Genomic DNA, 25,056 nt, shown 5'->3' with positions numbered 1-25,056 from the left:
CTCGGAAAAGGGAGGGCATATAGCCACACGGAATGAGCCTTCCTGCCTGGCCGCCTTGAAGACTGCTACCCTCTTTAGATGAAACCGCGTTTTCTGGATTGCTGTGGTCCCCACAGCCCCATCACTCATTTTCGTTATCTGCCAGCCCCTCCTCCAGGTGACCTCTGAGTTTACAATCCTGCCCTACAGGGCCACATGAGCCACATGTCAACACAAGAGGGCCATGCACACTTCTCTGCTGGATGTCACAAAGTCCCCGTCCCCTCCTGCCCAGGGCAGGACCCCAAATGCAGTCTCCTAGGTAGCAAGGGCATCTTCTTGGCGGTTGGGGGGTGACACCTTCTGGGAGACACCAAATAGCAACACCCCACCCCCAGCAGAGTCTGCAGGACAGCTCCAAAGGTGGCTGCCTGCACAGTGACGGAAGGTGGGCACTGTGGTAGGCTGAACAGTGGCCCCAAAGAGCTCACACCCTAATCCCTGGATCCTGTAAACGGGACCTTATTTGGAGAAAAAGTCATTGCAGGTGGGATTAAGTGAAGGGTCTTGAGATGGGAGATTATCCTGAATCAGGGGGTTGGGAGGGTCCTAAATGCCATCACGTGTACTCACATAGAGGGGGGCAGAGGGAGATCTGACACAGAGAGAGAGAAGGGGATGTACAGACGGATCAGAGAGAGATGTGAAGAGGCTGGCCTTGAAGAGTGGAGTGGTGCGGCCACAAGCCCAGGAAGCCTGGCAGCCCGCAGAAGCTGGAGCAGGCAGGGAACAGCTTCTCCCCTAGAGCTCCCCAGGAGCCCGGCCCTGCCGAGACTTGGATTTCAGACTTCCGGCCTCCAGAACTGTGAGAGAATAAATTTCTGTTGACTTAAGCCCCCAAGTTTGTGGTAATTTGTTACATCAGCCACAGGACACTCAAACAGACACCACAGACAGACTTAAGAGCCAGGGCTCCCTGAACGATGTTTTCTGGTGATTATATTTCATTCTAACACATTACAGTAAGCCAACCACCAACAATTAAGTTAGAACAGTGGGAAACAATGGGAATCTTGGAGGTTTTTTGATTTGTTTGTTTAATCTCCTTTCTGATTTTGAAAAAAATATTCCTTATTGTTTTTCTCTGATTATAAACGTACTATATGTTCATTGTATTAGATTTAGCAACTACAGAAAACGTATGAAAAAAGAAACCCCTTTAATGCCACAGGGCACTCTTCGACACCAATTCCCGCTGCGGTGAGCAGGCCCAGGAAGGCCCCACGGAGCGGCAGACCGGGCCAGCTGGGGGGCGGCTGGACCAGGACGAGGAGCCCAGCCGTGGCCTCAGCCATCCTGACCACCTGCTTCAGGTGCCGGCTGCACACGCTGTGCGTTTTGTTGCTGCGGCTGGCACAGCTGCTGAGCACAGCTTGACCCTCGGTTTTTCTCCGGCATAGTCTGGCTCAGCGTCCTTTCCCCAACCATGCCTAAAACTCCAAACATTCTGGCCCAAGCGGGGGATAATTTGAAACTGAAAACCTGGCAGCACCGATTGGCTCCGACGGGGCCGTGTTAGTCATGAGCCGCGAAGAGGCCAGGCACAGAGGTGGGGTGAGGCCAGGCAGTGGGAGAAGGGGGCGGCCGACCCCCGCTGCTCACTGAGTCCTGGCTTCAGCACTGGCCACTCAGAGGGCAACTGGTCAGCAGGTCAGGGCTCCCCATGTGGCTTCTCCTTCTAGCAGAACAAGACAGGGCTCTGTGGTTACAAAAAACTCTGTCCTGGTCTTTGATTTCAACAAGCATATTAGCATAGTAAACCCATGAGCAGCCCCAGTGAGGGGGCTGGCTTCTGAACTCAGCACATCCCCACACTGACCAACGCCTTATGCCCTGGGGAGGCAGGACCCGCCCCCCGGGCCACAGTTCTGGGAACTCTGCTCGTGCCAGCCAGCAAGCCCCAGCTCCCAGCCACCGGAGCCTGCCCACGTCCTGGGATGGGTACTGTTGCCCAGCAGCCCCTTCCAGACAGTTCTAAAGGCAGTATCTCTACCCTTGAGCCCCACAGACCTGTACCCGTGATCTGCATACTCCCAGCCACCTTCTTTTTGATGTCACCATCACCAGCGAGGAGCCCAGTGCGGGGTAAGGAGGAAGAGTGAGGCCTGTTTTATCTTTAAAGACACTGCTATGCCCCTTTCCACGAAGTGCGTGTGCGCGCCCCAGAGCCTGGCTGGGACGGGACACAGAAGAGGCAATCCCAGTGACCCCTGAACTCCCATCACAAGCCAGGAGGCCTGGGCTGGCCCAGCCATGCGGAAAGGGGGCAAGCACTCCAGGTGAATGTGACACAGGCAGCAGGGGCCTCAGGAAGGGGTTGACAAGAGGGGCACAGCCTTGTTCCTGGGGTACATTCTGGGGAGGGGCCTGTGAGGAGGCGGAGGAAGAGGCATTCGGCTGAAAGGACACTTTCTGAGGCTCTGAGCTCAGAATCTCTGCCACCTCTCCCCTCCCCCTCCCCTCATTCAGGTACTTGCGAATCCTCCATAATTAGCTCCAAGCTACAGGGGATGCCCACCTCTCACCTAAAAAAAAAGACTTTTCCGTTCATTTCCTGCTCATCCCCAGACTCCACCACACAGTTTGCTTCCCTGAGTTAAAAATAAAGAAGCTGCATCCCCCAGACCCCCTCCCGCTGACCCTCCTGCAGTCACTGCTACTGTACCTGCCAGCAAGGCGGGCAGCCGGCCGAGACCCTCCAGGGCCGGCCCCAGTCTGGCCGCCAGCAGCCTTCCAGAGCAAGACGAATTCCGGGCCCGGGGCCTGCTGCATTCCTCTCCGGAATCTTCTCTCCACTTTTTATTGCGCCTCAAGTTTCGGCTGTTCCTAAATAAATACGATCCAGCTACTCTCTGCCCTGGGGACTGCTGCAGGGTTTACTGGTGCAAACAGCCTGGGCCGGCCTGTTGCTCTGGGAGTTCTTCCAGGTCAGTGTGGAAGGAAATCTAGACAATGGAGAGAGGCGGCCCAGACAGGGCCAAATTCCACCGCTAACGGCCCTCGTGCTCAGCCATCAATCCCTGGCTGCGGCCCTGCCGGAGCTGGGGGCTGCCGCTTTATTCCTAAAGGTCCCCAGCTGCCCGTACAGAGCAAGGAGGGTCCGGGGCCGTGGAGAGCAGCGTCCTCGATAGAGTCTGCCCCAAGGCCCCTGGGTTTAAACTCTCCGGAATACACGAAAACTCCCCGAAGAGCTGGTGTCTTTCACTTCCTCCTGGGATCCCAACATTCTGTCTGCTCGGCAGCACCCAGTAAAGGCTCTCCGGATGAACGATGAATCTGAAGATCCAGCGTGTGGGCCAATCCAGACCAGTCCTGCCCAGCAGAACTTTCTGCGTTGACGTAAATGCCGCGGACCTGCCGCGTTCAATACGGCAGCCACGTGTGGCCGCTGAGAGCCTACCGTGGGGCCCCTGCTACGGAGGAACTGCGTTTTTCATTTGTATTAAATAAATAATTTAAATGTAAAGACCACCGTGCCTACTGGCTGCCTCTTCTCCTCGTCCTCCCTGGAGACGCGGAGTTCTCCATAAATTTCTTCCCCAGAAGGCAAAGAGAAAGCCTCCTTGTCAACCAAGGCAAAAGAAGGCTGGGATTTTTATTTTAAACTTGTTTTTTTGGCCAATCCCCCCCAGCTTCTCCTATCAAGTTCAATTCAACGATGTTTACTGGCTGCCTGCCCTGTGCCATAGAGCACGGGGTGGGGAGGATAGAGGAATCCCCGCCACCCACCTGCTCACGGGATGGACAGGCTGGGTCAAATCACCCTGGAAAGAGAATGGCTTCCAGAGCTGTGACCCCTCCGAGCAGGGAGGGGAGAGCAGGGGTGAGAGGCTAGACAGGGGAGGAAAACCTCACGCTGGGTTTACCGTTTATCCTATGAGAAGGGAAGCAAGGGTTCTTTTGGTCAGAGGACAACCAGGTCTGTTTTAAAGAATCCCGTGGGTGGAGGCTATCACCCAGGCCCAGGCACACAGGCGGGACTGAGTAAAGCCCCCCAAACACCAACTGGACAGGGAGGAGGAGCCTCTGGTGGGGAGAAAGGGGGTGGGGGGTGAGGGGAGACACAGAGGCCTGACTGAGATACGGCCAAGATCACGGGTGGCCCATCCAAGGGCCACCTGGGGGGATGGTGAGTCGACAAGACCTTGGCCACCTGTTGACCTGGGGGGGCTGGGGTGGGGCAGAGGTCAAGGACGACACCGAGACTTGTCACTTGAGTGCCTGGGTGGATGGCGAGGCTGAAACGTGAGAGAAGTGGAGGAGGGGGGGGGGTGCCAGTGGGAAGGGGGAGTAACAGCTGGGGATGCCTGCGGGGGCCCGGGTGTCAGGTGCACAGTGGCCAAAACTCTGGCGGCCTCTTCCTGGACCAGCTCCTCCACAAAGGACACTCCCTTCCCTCCCTCAGTGACAGAGCGAGCGGCTCTTCTGTGCTGCCCTGGAGAAAGGGTGGGCAACGAGCTGGAGGGGCCCTACCCCTCCTCCGGCGCCTACTGTCCACGGGGGATGACAATGAGTACAGCTGAGTGACAGGACACTGGGGTGGGGCCCTAGCCGGGCCTGGAGCAGGGCCCCTCCCTAAGGAAGGGGTGTGTGAGCCGGGACCCAAGGCGGGGGTGGGGAAGGGGGACACGGGGGCACCCCCCGTAAGGGCAGGGACACAGCTCAGACAGCGTACTAGGGAGCTCCTTGTGTGGGTGGGGTGTCGATCACAGAGGGAAGGGGCCCTAGCTTCCTGCGGCTTCTGTAACAAATCACCACAAACAGGGGCTTAAAATAACAAGAAATCGATTTTCCCACAGTTCTAGAGGCAGAAGTCCAAAATCAAGGTGTCAGCAGGGCCGCGGTCCCTCCAGAGGCTCTGGGGAAAATCCCTCCTTGCCTCTCTGGCTTCTGGTGGCCCCAGGCATCCTGTGGCATGTGGCTACAAAACTCCAATCTCTGCCTCTGTCCTCACGTGGCCTCCTCTGTGTCTCTCTTCTTAAAAGGACCCCAGCCACTGAATTTAGGGCCACCCTAACCCAGTATGACCTCATCTCCAGGCCTTTAACTAACCTGTAAAAGCCCTATGTCCAGCTAAAGTCACCTTCTGAGGTTCTGAGCAAATATGAATTGGTGGCAGGGGTGTGGTTCGGCACTGCTGAACCCACCACTCAAGGGATGAGGGTGGGACTGGGGCTCTGGCCACCACCCCCCAGAGGTACTTGAAGGATGTAAAGCAGGACCCGGCCACACACCAGATGTCAGGGCAGAAGGAGAAGGCCCCAGGGATCCCAGCCAGGGGACAGACGGGCTGGGCTGGGCAGGGCAGCAAGGAGGTGAGGAAGCAGATGCAGGGGAAATGCCATGGGTGCCGTGGGAACCAGGGCAAAGGTCAGCCAGCAGCGCCCAGGGTGGCAGCTCATAGCATGGAAAGGGGGTGAGGGTGGGTGAGCAAAGAGGAAGGTCACTTGGGAGGGCCCGGGGCAAGCATCCCAGAGCCCAGGCAGTCTGCCCAGGGGAACACACACAGGCCCCGGACCCATGACAGTGGGTCCAGCAGTGTCTGTAAGAGAGGAAAGCTTCCATGGGCCTCCAGCAACAGGCCGAGGGGGCGAAAACTCTGCCCCCCTGCACAGAGGAATCCCCGCCTGCCCGAGGTCAGAGCAAATGAACTAAGATACACGGAGCTGCGAGGATACATCTCAGTCGTCCCATCTCGGGAAAAAGCAAAGGGCAGCAGCTGACTCCCCTCGGACACATGATGCGACGCTGCCGGGGTCAGGAGCAGACGGCGTGTCGTCTGCAGACACACAGCACACGGTACAGACACACCCAGCAGCGAGCAGTTCTAAATTCAGACGGCTGCTCACCTCGGCCGGAACAGGGTCACCCAAGCTCTTGGGCTGCACCTGTAACACCTTATTTCTTAAGCGGGATGGTGGGTGTACAGGTATCTTACTATATTCTTCACATATTTTTATATGTCTAACAATTCTATTTCTGGGGGGGAAAAAAAAAAAAAGGCCAGAGTGAGCTGGTCAAAGGGTGACCGTGGGTGTAGTCTGGGCTGACGGACTGTGGCTCACGGCGGAAACGGCCATCTCTGGCCCAGTCCCAAACCCAGCCTCGTGAAAATCTGAAATAAAGGAGGAAACACCACGACGAGGGCCCTTGGCCTTCTGGGGAGGAGACGGGGTGCAGGGTCCAGACACGGGACAGAAGTGTCTGGGAGGAGGGGAGGGGACAGCAGCTCCGAATGGGGGCATTCTGTGAGGTCAGAGGGACTGGGGGTCCAGGAAAGAAGGCTGCCTGGACCAAGGTCTTGGCCGCAGGGAGGCAGGGGTTGGAAAAGGGAGGCAGGAAGAGGAGGAGGGGTGTCTGGGCCGGAGCCCACAGAGGCCCCCAGAGAGTGGGTTTCGTGTGTCAGCAGGCGGTCCCATGCGAAACCCAGATCACAGCTTTGAGCTTGGGCAAATTATGCCTTAGGCTTCCAAGTAGAGCCGTGGTCATGGCTGCCAAGTGCTGATGGCACAGAACTGGCCTCTCTGAGCACAGGGAAGTAATGCCCAGAGGGAGGCTGTGTTTTTGCAGCCCCGGGCGCCGGCCTCCTGAGACCTCATTCCTGGAGCGCAGGCGTCTCCCCCAGCCCATCACGCCGAGGGGCCCGGAGACGCAGCCCAGCGGCTGAAAGGGAGGGACATGGAGAGGCAGACAGCGGCAGAGGCCGGGGCTCCGAGAAAGGCTTCCAGGAAACAGAGCAGCAGCCGGGCAGCGCAGTGGTTAGCAGCCCAACGTGTCTGCAGGGGGCGGAGCTCCCGCTTAACCACGGACGTGAATCACTCACCACCCCAAGGCCTCCAGCCGGCGTCACCCTTCCCTTCCCACACCCGGCCCGTCCCGTACCGCAAGGGCCTCCTACACACTCATGTGGACGTCCAGCCTGCACATCACGTGCCCGCCACCCCACCACTCCCAGCAAAGAGCCACCATCGGCCACCACACGGGCCCGAGGGTGCCCAGCCCACTGGCGGGGGTTGCCTCTGGAGGACACACTTGGAGAGAGGCCGGGCTGCCCCAGGGGCATTCGGGTTCAGAACTCTGGGGTCCCAGAGAGCCAGCATGTGCTCGGATTGTCTAATTTCATAACCACTAGCCACAAGTAGATATTAAGTGAGAATCGTAAGTCAGTTAATTCTGTGCAAATGAATGAATAAATAACATAGACAATGTATACTTCAGGTGCTCAATGGTCACGCGTGGACAGTGGCTAACGTACTGGACGATGCAGACAGGGAACACTTCACTGACACAGAAAGTTCTACTGGACAGGGTTGGTCTAGAAGGTGGGGCGTGGGCTCCGGGTGGGCACATCCCCTCCTGTAGAACAGCTGCTACGTAGCCATTATGCCCCTCTGCCCGTCCAGCCCGGGGTCTGACACCCAGCAGGTCCTCAACACACTTCTCCCACCTCCTTGGGGAGGCGAGTCCCTTCACCTCTGGGCCCCAATGTCCTCTGACGAGAGACCACGGACCAGGCACAGCCCCCGGGCCTGGCCGCTGGACCTGACAACAAAGACACAAAGCAGGCTCCCGTGCCGGCCACGCCGGGGTCTGGGAGGCCAGAGCCGCCCGTCCGGTGGGGAGGAGCTGCACAGGCCCCGCCCCCGAGGCACCGAGGTCGAGAGGCGGAGCTCCACACCCCCTCCCCACTCTGCCCACCCAGGCCAGGCCGTGGTCGGGAGAGTCTCTTTGGAGCACGTGAGCAGTAACTCCTGCCCCAGACAAACCAAGGGGGCCAAGGCTGACCTAGCCACTTACCCGGGCCAGTCGGGTCGCCAAGCTTCCGGAGACGGCCGCCGGAGGTCCGCGTGACTCCTAAAGACAGGGCAGAGGGCAAAGGTCACCTGAGGCCACTGGGCGTATTCTCACCTCTGCTCCTGCCAGGGGCTCCAGAACCAGAAATCCGTCCCCTGTGGGGCCAGAGGCCCCAGTCCTCCCAGGTAACACCTGGCCCCGGCAGCCACCGCCGTCCGGATGCGCGCCAGGTACTGGGTCAAAGCCTTTACACACGTTCCCCCACCTAACATAACCCTCAGTACTCCATTTTGCAGATAAGACAGCCAAGTCTCAGCGGGGTTGAGTCACTTGTCTGAAGCCACACAGCTATGAGGAGCTGAGCCCAGGATAAAGACAAGTCCCTCAAACTCCAAAACCTGGGCTCGGCTCCTGCGTGCTGGGCTGCCGGGACTGTCTGCGGGATGGAGAGGTGCTGGCACAGGTCAGGCACGGGCCAGCCCCCCTATAACCTGCATCCACCTTGTTGGGAATTGGGGTTTCCCTGTCCCGGGGTCCCGGAGGAAGCCGGGCTGGACTGGGGAACATGGAGGACAAGCCGTTCTCTCCCCCACCCACCAGGAGGGAGCCCCAGATTAACGCGGCCTCGTGCCCCTCCACACACACCACTCGGCCCAGCATTCAATGCCTGGGGAGGCTCAGGGCAGGCAAGTCCCAACTCGAGCAGATTTGCTGAGGTGCTAAGCCGGCCAGACTCAAGAGGTTTCTAAGAGGGAGTGGCAGGCGGCCGTCCTATCATTGCCAGGTCACGGTGCTCTAGGGTCTGCTGCCTGGATGACCAGGCCGTCCTACAGAGGACGGCAGGGACACCCACGTTGGCCCAGCGGAGGCCTTCCCCATGGACAGCAAGACACAGTGGAGAAGAGCCTGCAGAGCCAGAGGGGCCCAGGTTGGACCCACCTGCAGCCTCCGTCATCCAACATGCACCCAGAACGCTGGGGTCAGTTGTGCTAGCTCCTCCCCTGCAGTCCTCCAGACAGATTATTCATTCATTCATTCATTCCACAAGCCCACTCTTAAACTATGACCAACCAGGAGTGAATGCAGTCAGCTACGTTTCAAAAGGTTCCAGAGCCCTGAGCAGGGCAGCCTGCAGACCCGGTCTTCCCGTCCAGCTCCCCCGGGACACACGCGCTCTCCACATCTGCAGGATGACTCAACAGCTGACAAGACGGGAGAGGTCTATCCTTCAGGGCCTGGTATTGACAGATACCTGCCACTAAGCCCTGGCCTCTTTCCGGGCTGGGGAGGACGGCAAGACAGCCCCAGTTTTAGCTGAACTCACCCACCACGTAAACGACACTGCAAGAGATGCATGTGACATGTGGTTCTGATGGGGGGGTGAACACCAGGGCCCGGGGTGACTGGCGAGGCTTCGAGGAGACGGGGGGCCAGGAAGGGGGGTAGCAAGCTGACCCTTGAAGGAGGGCCAGGTGGACACGGGGCTCTCACAGCCACTTCCAATGCCAAGGCTCCATGACAACCACGGGCTTTACATCCATTCTCCCACTCACTCAACATGACCATCCCATGAGGCAGGGGCCACCACCCCCATTTCACACATGAGGGAAGAGAGGTTCAGAAGCCCTGAAGCCGTCGAGCCTCCTACAAAGCCACCAGCCCCACCCCAGCCACGACGGGGACACTGATGGTGGACTGCACGTATCAATTTAACTGGATCATGGGGTGCCCAGATGTTTGGCTAAACACTACATCTGGCCCCGTCTGTGAGGGTGTTTCTGGATCAGATGAACGTTTGATTGGTGGGCTGGGTAAAGCAGGTCACCTCCCCAGTGTGGGTGGGCATCTTCTAGTCCCTGGAGGGCCTGAACAGTACAAAAGGCAGAGGAAGGGAGAGTTCTCTGCCTGACCACGTGAGCTGGGGCACCCATCTTCTGCCCCAGGACTGAACACCAGCTCCCCTGGTTCTCAGTCCTCAGACTTGGACTGAATCCACCAGCGGCTTCCCTGGGCGTTCAGCTTGCAGACGGTAGATGGTGGATTCCTCGGCCTCCATAATTTCATGAGCCAATTCCTCAGGATAAGTCTCTCCCTCTCTCTCCCCTATTGGCTCTGTTGCTCTGACGAACCCTGACTATCAGCGGCCTCACACGGCAGAGATGGGAGCATCCTTCCCCAGCGCCCACTTGACACTGATGCGAAGTCTGCCCCCTGCTGAGCGATGAGAGCTCCATCCTTCCTCAAAAGTCCAACCAGGATGGTGACTCCAGGCTGGTCCTGCCAGAGAGACAGGCTGGATGGACCACAGCCTCAGACCTGCGGGGGACAGGAGGGCCCAGCGCCCAGCTCCCAGAACTGACCGCCCCTTAAGACCAGGAGAGGGCAGGTCCAGAGTGGCTCTGGTGGGGCTGCCCAGGGCTGGGGAGGAGAGGGAGGTGGGGACAGGCACAGGTCCCGGGGCTGTTGAGAGGGTAGAGGAGTGAGTGTGGGTATCCCCGGCCCCAGCTCCAGCCTCACTTCCACCATGGCTGTGACCTCCCTCCACACGCCTAACTGGGATCTGCACTGCATACGATGATACATGAGAACCCTCAACATCTGTCCCCCGACGCCACACATGCGCACCGTGAGCTACTTAGGGGTCAGCTGTCTGGGCTGAAAGTGGCACCAGTGAGCGACAGCTGAGCCCATAAAGCCAGTGAGTCCCCAGTATGGAAATAGCCTGGGAATGGGGAAGGATCGGCCACACATTCCTGGGGATCCAGTCACTTCCGGCCACGCATCCACCCAAGGCCAGCTGGGCGCCCACCCTCGCCCCCGCCTCTGGCTTCTGGACAAAGATAAAAATGAAGAGGGTCTGTTCAGGTTAAACCCCAACCCTTAGGGATCAGGCATCTGATCCCTAAGAACCAAAGCCACGGTCGGGGTGGAGACACGGTGATGAGGAAAACAGCATGTGTCTCAGATTTCTCCGGTCGAGTTAAGTTTTATTTACACTGTTTATTTTTCAGATTTCCCAAAACGTGCAGCTGGTGCCAGGCAGCCCCTGGCACAGAGAAGACGCCAAGCCTGCTCCCTTAATAAAGAATGGGAAGCAGCCGCCCGGGGTTCCCGCGCTCCAACCAGCGTCCCGCCCAGGGCCGCCTCCACCGCAGCCCTGGGAGAAACCCCAGAACGAGAGCAGCTGCAGTTCAGTTCCTTGGACCTAACTACTGAGGTCTGTGTCGGAGACCAGCGAAGAGGTAGCCAGAAAAGCCTCCAAGACATCTAAAGGCTCAGTCCTTCCAGTGGAGAACGGAGTTATTTTTATGTGATTTTTAAATAAAACATACTCGGAAAGAGAGGAGATGATTTGAAGTTCAGCTCTCTGGCGACATCCCAGACCAAATTATTTGAGTTCTCAGAGGCCAAGGAGGCAGGAGAGCCTGCAGTCAGATGAACAGGGTTCGATCCAGACCTTGCCAGGCGCTCCCTGCAGGCCCCAGGAAACAACCTCCCCTTTCCAAGCCTCAGCTTCCCCATCTGCAGAATGGGGCCAGAGATGGGGATTACTCACAGGCGACTAAGACTAAACGAGGTCACACATGGTAGGCACCTAGCACAGTGCCTGGCACAAAATGAACACTCGGTAGGTATTATCACTATTGGCATATTATATATTACATACTAATATAAATTATTATTATACGCCAGCCACACACACCAGCCTGGACCCAGGGATCTACAATCGGAAATTAACAAAGCTTGGCTGCCCTGTGCTAATACATTAGACAAAACGTAAGTTATAACCAAGGCACTTTGCATGTTATAGCCAGGATACTGCTACCCCAAGAAAGGCTACCAGGAGTCCTATTGGACTCCCTCCCAACTACGGGAAGCTGAAAACCCTCCCAGCCTCCAGGATGGACTGCACATTACAGGAAGATGGGGGGTGGTGGGGGGGCAGTTTCTGCAATCCAGAGAAAACAGTGAGGATTTGGGGGGACTCAGAATCCCGGTGCCCTCCCACACCTGGCCACACCAGAAACTCCCCAACTGGTGTCTGGGCTCACTTAGGCCAGGGCAAAGGCCATTTCACAAATATTCATGAACTACAGGCCAGTGACAAACACCAGTCAGGTTTCCCACGTGGAGGCCACGAGATTAAAACACACTTCAGATGAGATGAAGCAAAAAAGACAGGAGAAGGGAGTGGGGAGTCCCTGCTGGCTGGTGTCCCACTGAGAATGAAAAAGCAGCATTTCAAATAGGAAAGAAGATGGCCAGACAAAGAGATGGGGCTCCTTGGTCCTGGAGAGAAAGGGGATGATGCTGGGCAGGGGGAGGAGACCTAGGACGCCCTGGGGAGCATTTCCTGGTAGAACCAGCATTCGGGGTGGGGAGCCACCACTGCAGCCTGACGGCAGGGCCCACCTCCAGGTAAACAGCCCCATGCCCTCCCTGCCCCCTCGCCACAGATGGGCCCCACCAGGCACAGGAGCCTGGCAGACCTGTGCTGGCCCCGCGTCTAGGAGCCTGGATGCCCAGCTCATGGGTGTTCCCCTGTGCATATAATTTGGGGAGCCTGGATAAGAGAGAGAAGGATACAGTTACTGAGAAGACCTTTTGTCTTTTCCTTTCAGCCAAATTTTTATGATAGATCCTGGTATTGTAAAATACAAGGTTAAACGGGCACTGAGACTCTAACTAGACTCCGGAGCTAGGGGATTATTATTATTACGTTAATGATGGGGAACCCACGCACCATCATCCTCTCCTACTGGAGTCGCAGTCACTGTCCCCACCCATAATCAGGGTGGCCGTCCCCAACCCTCCTGGGGTCTCACACAGCCCAGACATCTTAACCCAAGGACAGGGGCAGAACAGGAAGCAGGTGGTCTCCAGGGGAGGGTGACTCGGCCCCATCCGCACACACGTGCACGCACACACACACCCTTCTGCTCTTGTGCCAGCCATGAGTGGTGCTGGACAGCCCTTCCCAGCCAGAAAGTCACCATTTTCTCAAAAGGGAGTTTTGCAGGAAGGGGTGCTATGCAAACTCGTGCACAAATACCCATTTTCAGTAATGACAGGAGCTTATCTACAGAAAGGAATCAATTCTCAATTTTTTCTTAAAAATCATGAGAGTCCCTCCAGAAAGGATAGGGTCACCAGGACCTCGGCCAGGAGCCTCCTGCCTCTCTGGCTGCCCCCAGGAACACAGTCTTCCCCTTTCTCCTGAGGCCAGTGGGGAGCCAGCACTGGTATCCCACTCTCAGGCCGGGGAAGCACCAGCAGCTCCTGCATGTGGAGGGCTCTGCCCAGCAGGCAGCGGCATCACCAGACGGCCAAGTCCATCACATGACATCAATGCTGACCAAGGACCCACAGAGCCCTTCCCGTGAAGGTTCACCAGTTGGGCGTCTGGACTCTGGGTCCCACTCCCATAAAAAAAAAAAGACATTGCCATCTAAAATACACAACACTCAGGTAAATCTGAATTCCAGATAAACAATGAATAATTTTAAGCATAAGTGTACCCCGCATTCCTCGCCCTTCCCAGGCTCTCTTTAGTGGCAGAAGAGCAGACCTCTGCAGGCTGAGGTCTCCAGGTCCCCAGGTCTGTAGCCTTTCGGCTGGATTCAACCTATAGGATGAGACTGGAAGGTGGGAGCCAGGGAGAACCAGGGTAGATCTCTCCCCCGCTTTCTGCCTTGGAAGGTTTCTCCAGCAGCAGTTTCTGTCTATTCTGCAGCTGCAGCTCCCGCCAGTCAGGCCCACCTTTGTCCAGCCTCCCGTCAGGTGACCCTGGTCCCTGGATTCTGATAACACGCCTTCCTCTCTCTGATCCTCTGATTGCAGGTGGTGGGGTGCGGTAGTGGCTCCCCCAGGCTCATCTCTGGGTGTCCCCGGGAAGCTACGGAACCTCAAGCACCAGAGCCCTTGTTTCAAGGCACTGAGAAGGGCCACAGCGTTTTTGTAAAACTGTCAAAACAGAAGATATTTTAACCCCCGTCAGTTAAGATTGCTGTCTCTTTCTTCTCTGAGTTCCTGGCCATCACCCTTTCTCCTGTGTAAGGTACCAGTGGAGGGGTTGTTGGCGTTTGGGGGCTCCTGCTAAGGGAAAGTTGAATTGGAAAGATATTTAGCTTTAATGTAGTTGGGTTTTATTTACATAGTTCACAGTTATTTCCATGCGGAGTTAAGTGACGGCTCGTCGCCCCAACGTGCAAGGCCAGGAGTACTCCTTCCATGGACCTTCCCAAATCTGTCTACTGTGCAGAATCTGAAGGGATAAGATAGGAACGTGTCCTGCAGTACCTGGTGCTGGGAAAACGTGGGCAGTGGGGGACAGCAAGATTTGAAACGCATGGAGCCAGAAGCTAGGCTATGGGAAATGATTCCAATCACCAGATATAAAGTTGTAAGCTGAGAATTCAATTCTCTTCAATGTCGCCTCAAAACAGAAAGTATCTCTGGTCAGAAAGAAATGCAATAATGCATCCCGTGCAGTTACAAATGGCCCATACTTGTCTATTTCTTTCTGGATGGGAATCACGTAAAATGGAATTTACCAGAATTCTTGTGTTTGTAGGGTGAGGACCAGCAGCAGTACCACAAACTCTTGAGGTAAGCCACGCTTTTTCATGCATCCCAACTACCAAAAGTAAAAGTTAACTTCTGATTAACTAGGAAGATGAATTTACTTTCTATTCGTTCAACAGAAAATGATATTACATGGCCATCATATAAAGAAGTGATCAAAGAGTATGCAGCCAAAAATACGTAGGGAAAAAAATTACTTTGGAGATCAGACAAGTAGTTGATGGATAAAAAACATTGTTATTTTTCTGGATTTGGGGACGCTTATGAAATTTGCCCGCTGTTTAAAACTTACAATTTGCTGTTACTTCTTTTCTCACTCGTAACAAATAATCCCATTCGTACCTTCAAAGAGCTGTATAAACCCCACCTAACCCTGGCTGCCTCCTTATGCTTGGTTTGGCTTTTCTATCATCTGTACATTTGAGTCCTTCTGTTCTAAATCCTGGAGTGGTTTCTGTTTCCTGGTTAGACCCCGGTTCACACGCCATGAACAGACTGCACAGGTGAGAAAGACGAGCAGACTGACAAAGTAAGGCCAATGGACCAAGGGGGAGATCGTGGATACGGTGCAGGAAGGTTAGCGATCAGAAACAGCTGACAACAGCAAAGGGAGCCGCAAGGGGACGCCCCAGAATACGGGAAAGGCTGCATCAGTCTTCAAGCCCTTCTGTTTAATGGGCACCAAGTCGCCAAAGAGGTACACGTGTTTCACTCAACCTGTCGACGGTCGTGAGATTATAATGCAAGGATATATTAATACATAGAGAGAGGTGCAATTAGGGACTGAGGGGCAGAGGCCCTGGGAGGGAAGATGGGAGGGGAGGGGAGAGAAACAAAATAGCGGCCTTGGAGGGTCGGCCCGACAGGCAGCACTGTTGAGTGGCCTGGGGAGCCTGGAGATTCCAGAAGAAACCACTGCCCAGGTAACCCGGCAGCAGAACGAATGATCTCCAGGAGAGGTGGCTGGTCACCTGGGGGCAGGTGGCCCATCGCCAAGACTAGAACATTCAGGCTGGCCCAAGGAAGCAAAGAGACACCTCCTAGGGTACGTGAGCATCCAGTAGGGGCCAAAGAAGAGAGGGAGAGAAGGAGAGGCAGGGCGGGGTGGGGGGAGCCCCTGGCCTTACACACCAGTCAGAGAGAGAAATCACAGACCGTGGGCAACGGGCAGATCTTTTAAAGGACAAGTAAACCCTGGGACTTCTCAGTGGCTCTAAGCAGGCTGCTAATCAGGGCAAATGGCGTTTTCTGTTCCTTAAACCTCTTAATAAAATGCTGTGTTAAGAACACTTATTTGGGGGGCTTCCCTGGTGGCGCAGTGGTTGAGAATCTGCCTGCTAATGCAGGGGACACGGGTTCGAGTCCTGGTCTGGGAGGATCCCACATGCTGCGGAGCAACTAGGCCCGTGAGCCACAACTACTGAGCCTGCGCGTCTGGAGCCTGTGCTCCGCAATAAGAGAGGCCGCGATAGTGAGAGGCCCGCACACCGCGATGAAGAGTGGCCCCCGCTCGCCGCAACTAGACAAAGCCCTCGCACAGAAACGAAGACGCAACACAGCAAAAATAAATAAATTAATTAATAGACTCCTACCCCCAACATCTAAAAAAATAAATAAACAACATTGGTTGGAAAAAAAAAAGAACACGTATCCAGCCAGCTCATGTCTCACAGCTATAAGCACGGCCACTGTAACACCTGCGGCTCAGCACGGCAGGCACCCTCCGTCAGGGTCACGGGTGCACATCACCAAGGAAGAGCGCCAACGTCAGCAGAACGTTTAAGAGCTCTGGTGAGAGGATGGCTAAGTGAATTCGGGAACATCCTCTCTGAAGAGCCGTTCAAACTGTGATCAGGGAATCCACGTGTGAGATCTGATTTCAAGTGAAAAGAGCAGAGTTAAAAACGATTTGTACAGGGCTTCCCTGGTGGCGCAGTGGTTGAGAGTCCGCCTGCCGATGCAGGGGACGCGGGTTCGTGCCCCGGTCCAGAGCCTGTGCTCCGCAACGGGAGAGGCCACAACAGTGAGAGGCCCGCGTACCGCAAAAAAAAAAGAAAAAAAAAGAAACGATGTGTACAGAGAATACGCAACTCTGTGAAAAAAAACTTATACGCCTTTGATAGTTAAATCAAACGATGCGTCCTGTGCATGTAGAAACAAGTACTAAAGGGAACAGAAAAAGCAATGTTGTAACCGATGCGATTGGAGAATTTGTCCTTTTAATTTCCTGTTCACACTGTTTGGTAACGAGTAATGAACAAAGTGAACAACCAAATAAATAAAGGCAAAAGAGAAAGAAGAGATACATGGTGTATTTGAGAAAGCCTTCCTTTAAAAACTAAAGCACAGGCTTGGCGGCTAGATTGTCAATCCCCAGCTACCAGGAAGGCGCTGCCACCAGGACGACACACTCCCCGTTGCTGAGGGTCTGTTGACCACACCTCAGGCGCCTAACATTGATGAGAGATCCACCACCTCCGCCCCTCCAGTCCCATGCCGCCGCCACTGCGTGTACTCGGCTGTCATTCCACCACCTGGTGTCCCCACGGTGTCTATACCGGGTCACCTCTGCACAAAAACCCACCACCTGTCCTTCAACACACACGTTGGACCCCGTAGCTAGAGTCAAAGTCACGTGCTCATTAGTGACTTTTGCAAACCACCCTCCACAGCCCTCCAGGTGGATTAGCCTAGTCCTCAGGCTGGAAGATGACAGGGGCTGGATTTAACCCACTTCCAAGTGGCTTGGGTTTCAGAAGCATTATTCTCCCGCTGGGCCCTGATCCTGGTGGAAACAGAAGGCACAGTCCAGGGGAGGGCTGTGAAAGCCCCAGGATGCAGATCAGATCAGATTGATCTGCAGGACAAGCCCGAGGCGGCCTGCCAGCTTGCCCCTTCCCAGGTCTTCCTGGTAACCACGCTCGCTGGGAGTGATCCCCAGCCCGGGCAGACAGTCTCCACTGCTGCCCCGACACGCCTGGCCCGGCTGGGACAAGGGGCCCAGGCACGGCTCTCAGGGAGATCTGGGGTGGATGTGGCCAGCCCCCAGTTCCCAGGTATAGCCTTGGGGCGCCCAGGGGGGGCCAGCCACAGCGAAGGCTTCACTGCATGCCCTTTAAGAGTCCGGGGAGAAGCTCCCCAGGAGCCAGAAAGAGGGTAAGGACCCCCCATCCCTCACCGGGAAAGGAAGACTCCTCCCTCAGCCCTGCCTCTGAAACCCTGGGCCAGGGAGGGCGCCACTCCCCAGGGAGAGTGATCTGGCCCTTCTTGCCCCACCCAGCACTTCGAGGGGCCCCTGGGAAGCTGGGGTCCACACATGCAGGCCGGAGCGGCCATTCAGGGTTCCTCTTCCCATCACAAAGCCAGCATCGCTCAGAGGATGACTGTGACTCTCATTCCTGCCAGAGGCAGCCTGGGCCAAGGGCCGCCCTGCGACCCGGGATCATCTTACTCTCCCCGCCGATGCCCCTTTTCCCGTCCCGGAGGCCTGCAGGCTGCCAGCAGTCACGCTTCGCAGAACCAGGTCAGATTAGGCCTGGAACAAAGCTCAGTTGTTGCAAGGCTTCCAAGAGGCCGCTGACAGCAGGACGCCTGGAGCCGCTTCGCCCGCTGTGGGCAGCGGCTCAATGCCCCCCTTCACGTGGGCTGCAAAGGGACCCAGGCCCAGGGCGGGCACAGGGAGATAAGACAGAGGGAAACTGGGCTGGGAGCAGAGTGCCACACTCAGCCCAGGAGACCCGAGGCCAGGCCACCCTTCCAGAGCAGTGCTGAGAGCCACCAGCATGCAGGAAGGACTCAGGGGCACCCGGCAGACACTTCTGGAATGAATGACTGAACCTACAGGGAGACTCAAAACAGGCCAGGGACCTTGGGGAGATGGGCACCCCCCAGCTCAACCTGGCTGCTGCAGCTTCTGGGCCCAGTTACAGCTGCCCAACAGGGAAGGAGCAGGGACAACCAGCCCAGCGGCCTCGGGGACACTTCAGTTCTCCCATCGAAGCTCAGTGCGCCATGGTCCCAGGCCTGACCGCAGTACCCCCGACCCCAGGGCCCTGTGCCCACCAGGACAGGCTTCCTTTGGTTAGTGCTTCTGGACCAGGCAACCTCTGGCAGCTGCCACTGGGACTCTCTGGCCGAGGTCTCTCCTGGAGCACAGTGGGGGCTGTGATCTTGTGCGCTGCACGCCCACACAGGTCCGCAGGGGGCTTCACCCGGCCACTAGCACCCACCGGTCCCCCATAAATCCCCCAGCAATGCCTAGGGCCGGGGTGTCCCAAAGTAATAGCTTCAACAAGGGTGTAGGAGCTCAGCATGTCACCTCCCTCCCCACCCAACCGCTCATACCCCCCAGGCCTGGGGTCTCTCTCTCCAGCCCCCCTCCCCCCAAGGCCACCAGCTGGATCCGCCCAGGAACTGGCACTCACTTGTCGTCCCAGGGCCGGGCCCTGCACTGCTGTTTGCTGAACGCTTCTTATCAAGTACATCTTAAGCAAACTTCAGAGCCCATGCGACGCGGCTCACGGACAAACAGCAGGGCGTGCGGAAACGAGGTCCCACTCCCAGGCCCCATCCATGTGGGATGAGTCTCAGAGGAGGGCAGCCCCAAAAGCTGGGTGGAGGATAGGAAGTGCCTTTTTCCTGCTGTTGGGGTCCCTGGGGAGATGTCCTCTGCTGCTGACACCCACACGGGAGCTCCAGGCACGTGGCCAGCCCGCCCTTCCACCTGGACCTAAACTCCAGACCGCTGCTCCTGAGCAGCGAGCCGGTGTCCCCTCTGCACCTGTCCTGGCTTGAACTGGTCACCCGGGGGGTTCCAGGAGGAAGGTGGGCTGTCTCAAACTCAGGCACGTTGCCAGGTGCGTAGCACTCAGTTCTCGGAACCCCTCTGGGCAGGCTGGGGATAGGCTGACGGGCAGGCGACTGTGGTCTGGAGTGAGCCGGAGGGCCGGGCAGACAGGAGCTGGCCTCCCTCCTCTGCAACAGGCCGGGAAGGATTCAGGCTCTGCCAGCTCCCCCAGAACTGGGGGATCTCGAGGTCCATGATCCTGGGCACGAGTCCAAGGGGGCCATGGACTGCCTGCCACAGGTGGCTCTTCGTCTCCGCCCAGGTCCCTGCAGGAACCGGAGCAAGCAGGCTGGGGCATGAGGAGAGGGAGGCGGGCCAGCGGGAGAGGCCACAGGGCGAGAAGGGGAAGGAACCGGCCTTCGCACACTCCCCTCCTCGCCCTCACCCGGGGCTAGCGCTCTGGGGACGTGCTCTCCTCTCCTTCCCAGAACTCAGCTCCCGGAGCGCCGGGCGTGGGGAAGGCCTCTCGCTGGCTAATCTGTCTAATCCGCCTCCTCTGGGTGCCTCCCGCCTTGCCCAGGCCTCTGAGTCGCTAGTGCAAGAGCTTTTTAACCTTTGGTAGGCCAGGTACCTCTTCGGGGATCTCCCGAAAGCCACCAGGCATCTCCGAATAATTCCCAGGTGCACACTGGTCTGATTCTACTCCCCATTTCTGTGGCTCGGGGGCCTCGGCTATACGCGTCTGCGCCCCTGAGAATTCCCAGGAGAGCCAGGGCCACTGAAAGGCAGGCTCCACGTGAGCTGGTATGCAACCAGAAGCCCCAAGCTCAGGACGCCGGAGGGGTGCAGAGAGCAGCCCGCTCTGACACCAAGGGGCTGGGGGAGAGGCCACCCTCCTGGCCTCCAAACCAGCAAAGGCCCAGGGAGGGTGCCGGCAGCCCCCAGGCATCCGGGCAAAGGCGGTAACGCGTCCTTCCAGCTGTTGATAAGGACAGTGAAGACAACAGCAGGAAGTTACGGATGGAGAGGCATTTTCAAGCCTTTTAGGCAGCAATTCATTTCATCTTTACAACCAGTTGGCATCCGTCCCTGTTTAACAAATGAGGCAAAGGAGACACCCGAGATCAAGCACCTTGCCCCACATCGAGGAGGTACCAGCCTACGGTTGAATTCCAGGAGCCCGTGCTATGAACCACTGGGCCACGCCGCTTGCAGCTCTGCCCCGCTGGAGCAGCAGGTGAGGCAGATCCAGGAGGAGCGCGGAGCAGAACTGGAGCTACCGGACAGAGCTCCCGCACACCCACCTGGCATCCCGCAGCCCCACTGGGCATTCGCTCTGTTCCCCACCTAGAAGGGCCCTTTTTATTCTCCACCTTCTCAGAGCTGCTCACTCCTCAAGGCCCAGTTCAATCTTGCCTCCCCGTGAAACCTCCCACCTGGGCATTTGGAACCTGTACTGCTCGGGAGGGGGTTGGGGGGTGTTAACCGGCCGGGGCCCCCCCTGCATCCTGCCTCCCCAATGAGAATGCAGCGTCCCTGCAAGCGAGGACCACGTCCTTCCATCATCTTTGTACCGTCGAGGCCCTGGCGGCACAGGCCTGACACATAATGTGTGTCCAGTGAATGTAGACCTAAGGCACTAGGGATCCCCTCAAACATTTTGAAAATTCCCCGCTTTTCAGAGACTCATGAGTGTTCAAGCCAGCTCTACCGAGAACACATCTGATTTATTTTGGAGCCCATATATAGGTCCAGAAGCAATCATCCCACTCAACCCAGGTGAAAAGTAAAAGCCGTCCTGGTTGGCTGGCCTTGAATTTTTGACACTGGGAATTTTTCACAGTTTGCTGCTTTCCTTAATTTCATGGCATTGATGCTGCATAGGGGTCAGTCTGACTTTTGCAAAATGCCTCTCCTCGGAACCGGGCGGTGCAGGGGTGGGGAGGCACTAAGAGAACCGGAGCCCCTCAGAATGGGGCCAAGTGGCCACCCCGCCCCTGGGCCGGCCCCCTCCAGCCCGACCCCATACAACTGCAACAGAGTGACCCAGCTCGCCTTGGACCATCGCCAGGAGGAGAACAAGCTGGAAGAGGTCCAAGCCCTTCCAGGCCCGTCCTCCAGGGCCCTGCCCCTTCAGGTAAACACTGGAGCCACGGAGGCTGCCTTTACAAGAGCTGATTCCTACCCACCCATGAACTCTACTTCTAACTACTGCAAAAACCTTCCTCTTCTTTTTTTTTTTTTTTTAATTTGCCAGGGCAGGAGGGGGCAGGCGTGGAGGAGAACAGACATTGAGCCTGCCCCAGGGGCCCTCTGGCATCTGTGTAGGAGGGTCTCAAAGTCCCCCCAGGAAAAGGCCAAGTGAGCAGGAGGGGGGCCCCTGGTGGCCCCCACTGTCCAGACTGACCAGCAGGAGGCAAAGTTTGAGACCCAAAGGCAAGAGCCAGCTGGGGTCCCCGGGCCACACTGGGCTGCAGAACCCAGGGAAAGGGCCGCGTGGGGCAGTGATGCCCACAACCATCTCAAGTATTTGGAGCATGTTGGGGAGGGAGGCTGAGCACCAAACCCCAGCGTATGCCACCTGGAAGCCCCCTCCTCCCCCACCATTACATCAACGCTCCCACGCTCCTAAGACAGAGCTGTGAGCAGGGTGTCTGAGGGCCATGCTGTTTGCAACAGGGGGTGAAAGTTGAAATTCTATGCCACTGGCCCGGAAGGCCATTTTAGGGGAAGTTCTGAGTAACCCTCTTTGAGACAAGTTATTCTTTACTTGTTTTCCTTTCTGAATGTGGAAAGCAGGAGGAGACTGGAAAAAAATGACCCAAAGGAAGGGTCAAAAAATGACCCCCCAAATGGCCCAAATGACCTCTTCAGCTCCAACTAAGTACCATGACTCTGTCCTCTTATGAAGAAAAATTAATTCATGAGTCCTTGGCAGAAAACTTCATGTCCAAATAGATTAAGGGGAGGAACATGAGGAGAAATTTTGCAGGGTTAGCAGAAGAAGAGATGCTGTTTATAATTCGACAACTGAGGAAGACAAAAGATCCTGCCTGGATCCTTCGGGGAAAAAAATCACAAAGAAAAAAAGGGAAATAAAAAAGAACAGAGGGCTTCCCTGGTGGCACAGTGGTTAAGAATCTGCCTGCCAGTGCAGGGGACACGGGTTCAAGCCCTGGTCCGGGAAGATCCCACATGCCGCGGAGCAGCTAAGCCCGTGCGCCACAACTACTGAACCTCCGCTTTGGAGCCCGCGAGCCACAACTCCTGAGGCTCACACGCCTAGAGCCCGTGCTCCGCAATGGGAGAGGCCATGGCAGTAAGAAGCCTGCACAGTGCAGCAAAGAGTAGCCCCCGCTGGCCACAACTAGAGAAAGCCCCAGCACAGCAACGAAGACCCAAGGCAGCCAAAAATAAATAAATAAAATAAAATAAAATAAAAGAACAGAGATCTGGATTACCCTTAACCTGCCCTTCAAGGCTCGTGGCCTCAGTTTACCCATCCATAGAATGGAACTTCAGAGTACCCAAGGGGAAAATGGTTACAAAGGATCCTGTGCACATGATAAGAACTAGTCAGGCCCCCTCCACCTATGTGAGGTCAGGCCTGCTAGTGGACCTAGGATGCCAGCACACCTGACGGCATCTTGATACCTAAAAGGTGAATCCGAGTTGCCAAGCTGGGGTGCAGCTGGATGGTCCCATTTGGTGAAGTTCCCGTTCTCCACTGGGAAGAGGAATAACAGGAGTTCACGGGAAGAAAGGATGCTGTGACCTGGACCACCAGTCCTGGAGGCTGACCCCAAGGAAATCCTCCACCCAGCCCCCACCCACGCACACTTACGCCCCGCGGAGGTTGCAGGGGGGGGAGCGGGGGTGGACCACAAAACGCCTGCACCCTCGGCGCCTGTAAAGTCAGCAATTCCAGAGAAGGTGCAAGGGGGGAGGAGGGTGAACAGGAAGGCCGGCCGGCCCAGGGCAGCGGCTCCCACAGTGGCCCCTCCAGACACCTGAGCGAGTAGTGGCCGACATACAGGGGCAGGAGACCCTCGGCCAAGGTCAGAATCGGGGCCCAACCGTGCAGGGGTCGGAGGTCTCGAGCACCCGGTCTCCCCCAGGCACCTGTGGTCTCGGACCAGCGCGCGGGCCCCGCTGCCTTGCAGCGGCGGCTTGGAGCAAAGGAGAAAGCCAAGTCCGTCGAGGGGTTCAATGCCTCCAGCACCCCGCGATCCCGATGCGGGGTGGAGCTGCGTCAACTGGCCGGCGCGAACGCCCCACACATCAAAATCTGCCCCGGGAGCCCGGAGCCCCGCGGTGCCCCGCCTCGAGGACCCACTCGGCCACCCGCGACCGCCTCCGCTCAGGTGAGAGGGGCTCGCCCCGGGACACACCCCTCCCCAATCCGGGCGCGGCGCCCACCTGAGTACGACTTCCTCATGGTGCCGCCGTGGCTGCCGCTCCCAGGAAAGTGAGGCGGCGAGGCCGCGGGGCGCGGGCTCCCAGGTCGCAAATCCCGGGCCGGGAGAGGGAGGGATGGGGGCGGGGAGGACGGGCGGCCCTGCCCGGCCCCGGCCCCGCCCCGCCGCGCGGAGGTGAGCGCTGAGCCCCGCCCCGCGCAGCCCCATACCTGGCGGAGCCCCGCGGGCCGCGCCTCCCGACGCCCGGCCTGGAGAGGCAGCAGCCCTGAGCCCGGCCCTGCGCTCGACCCCGTTCGGCCCGGGCCAGTCCCCGCGGCCCCTGCACTGCAGCCGCGACGCAAGCGGTCCGAGGGTGGGGGTCGCCAAGGCGACAGCCGTCCTCAGCCGCCACACCCCCCTGGCGCGAATGGTTCCTTCCGGGGCGTCGCCGCCACTTTCTGGTCCGGAGTCCGGGCTGGGCGGGGCCGCGCCAGGTGGCAGCGGGAGGAGGGCGGAGGGAGCGGCCGCCGGGCCGGGCGGTAGCGCGCCGGCACACGCCCGGGGGTCAGAGCCCGGACGCCGGCTTAGTGGACCAGGGAAGGGCAGAGCAGGGCAGGCGAGGTACCATATCTGTCCCACTACTTTTCTGGTAATCAAGAGGGCCGACTGCACTGACTCCTTGAACTGGGGCCTCGGGTAACTCATCTGTAAAATGGGTGCGTTGGACCAGATGATAATTTCTGTTGCATCTGAGAAATATTGAGCACCTCCCCTGCACAGGGTACTGTGCGCGCTCAGGGCCTCGACCTAGGAGAGCAGATACAAGGACACGCGTCTTTACAGCCCGGGTAATATAAGCAGTGAGGAGAGTGTGCGTTCCTGAGCAAAAATTGTACAGAAGAATTCTGTCTGCCTTTGTACCCTAAATAAATTTTCCATAATAAAACGACTTTTTTTAATGTACAGAGGAAAAAGTGATGAATTTTGTCTAGAGGGTGTTGTCAGAGTCTTACTGAGGTGATTCAAAACAAGGTGTTAAAGAATGAGCAGGAATTTGCCAGGAAGCCAAGGTGATGGGGAGGCGGGCCGTTCCTGGCAGAGGGAAGGGTGTGGCCGAGCCAGAGGCGCGTAGTATCCCAGAACCTGCGGAGAGAGATACGCAGGGGCAGCGAGGCCCCTAGATGAACAAAGGGGTCGGGGAGCGCCGCAAACTGTCAGCAAGGGCGCAACGCTGCCTTCTGCCCAACAATCCAAAGAGTGTACAGGAGACCGAAAGTAGACTTAACGTCACCAAAGCACCCTCTTCCCTTTTCTTTCTCCTTTACTTTCCTTGGGGGTCTAAGCAGCATTTTCCTTTCCTGCCAGAGAGTAGAAAACCTGTATAAATAAGAACCGAGGCACATGTGGTTCCGTCAGATTGTCTGTCTCTCCTATTACCCTTCCTAAGAAATCTGT

The 25,056-nt window shown here is 57.2% G+C and overlaps 1 protein-coding gene across 1 annotated transcript in view; it reads right to left on the bottom strand.

Annotated features, from left to right (window-relative positions):
• SEPTIN9 (septin 9) overlaps positions 1–23,685 on the bottom strand; it is a 164,992-nt gene extending 141,307 nt beyond the window's left edge. The window contains exons 1-2 of the mRNA XM_082678076.1: positions 23,624–23,685; positions 7,837–7,893 (exon numbers count right to left, since the gene is read on the bottom strand). Of these exons, the coding sequence (XP_082534202.1) occupies positions 7,837–7,893; positions 23,624–23,642 (76 nt within the window). The 5' untranslated portion in view covers positions 23,643–23,685. The remainder of the gene's footprint in view (positions 1–7,836; positions 7,894–23,623) is intronic.
• Positions 23,686–25,056: the final 1,371 nt, after the last annotated feature.

Source organism: Grampus griseus, assembly GCF_964374135.1.
Source record: "Grampus griseus genome assembly, chromosome: 20".
Lineage (NCBI taxonomy): Eukaryota > Metazoa > Chordata > Mammalia > Artiodactyla > Delphinidae > Grampus > Grampus griseus.
The sequence above is the reverse complement of the archived record's forward strand: the minus strand, read 5'-3'. Positions and strand labels throughout refer to the sequence as shown.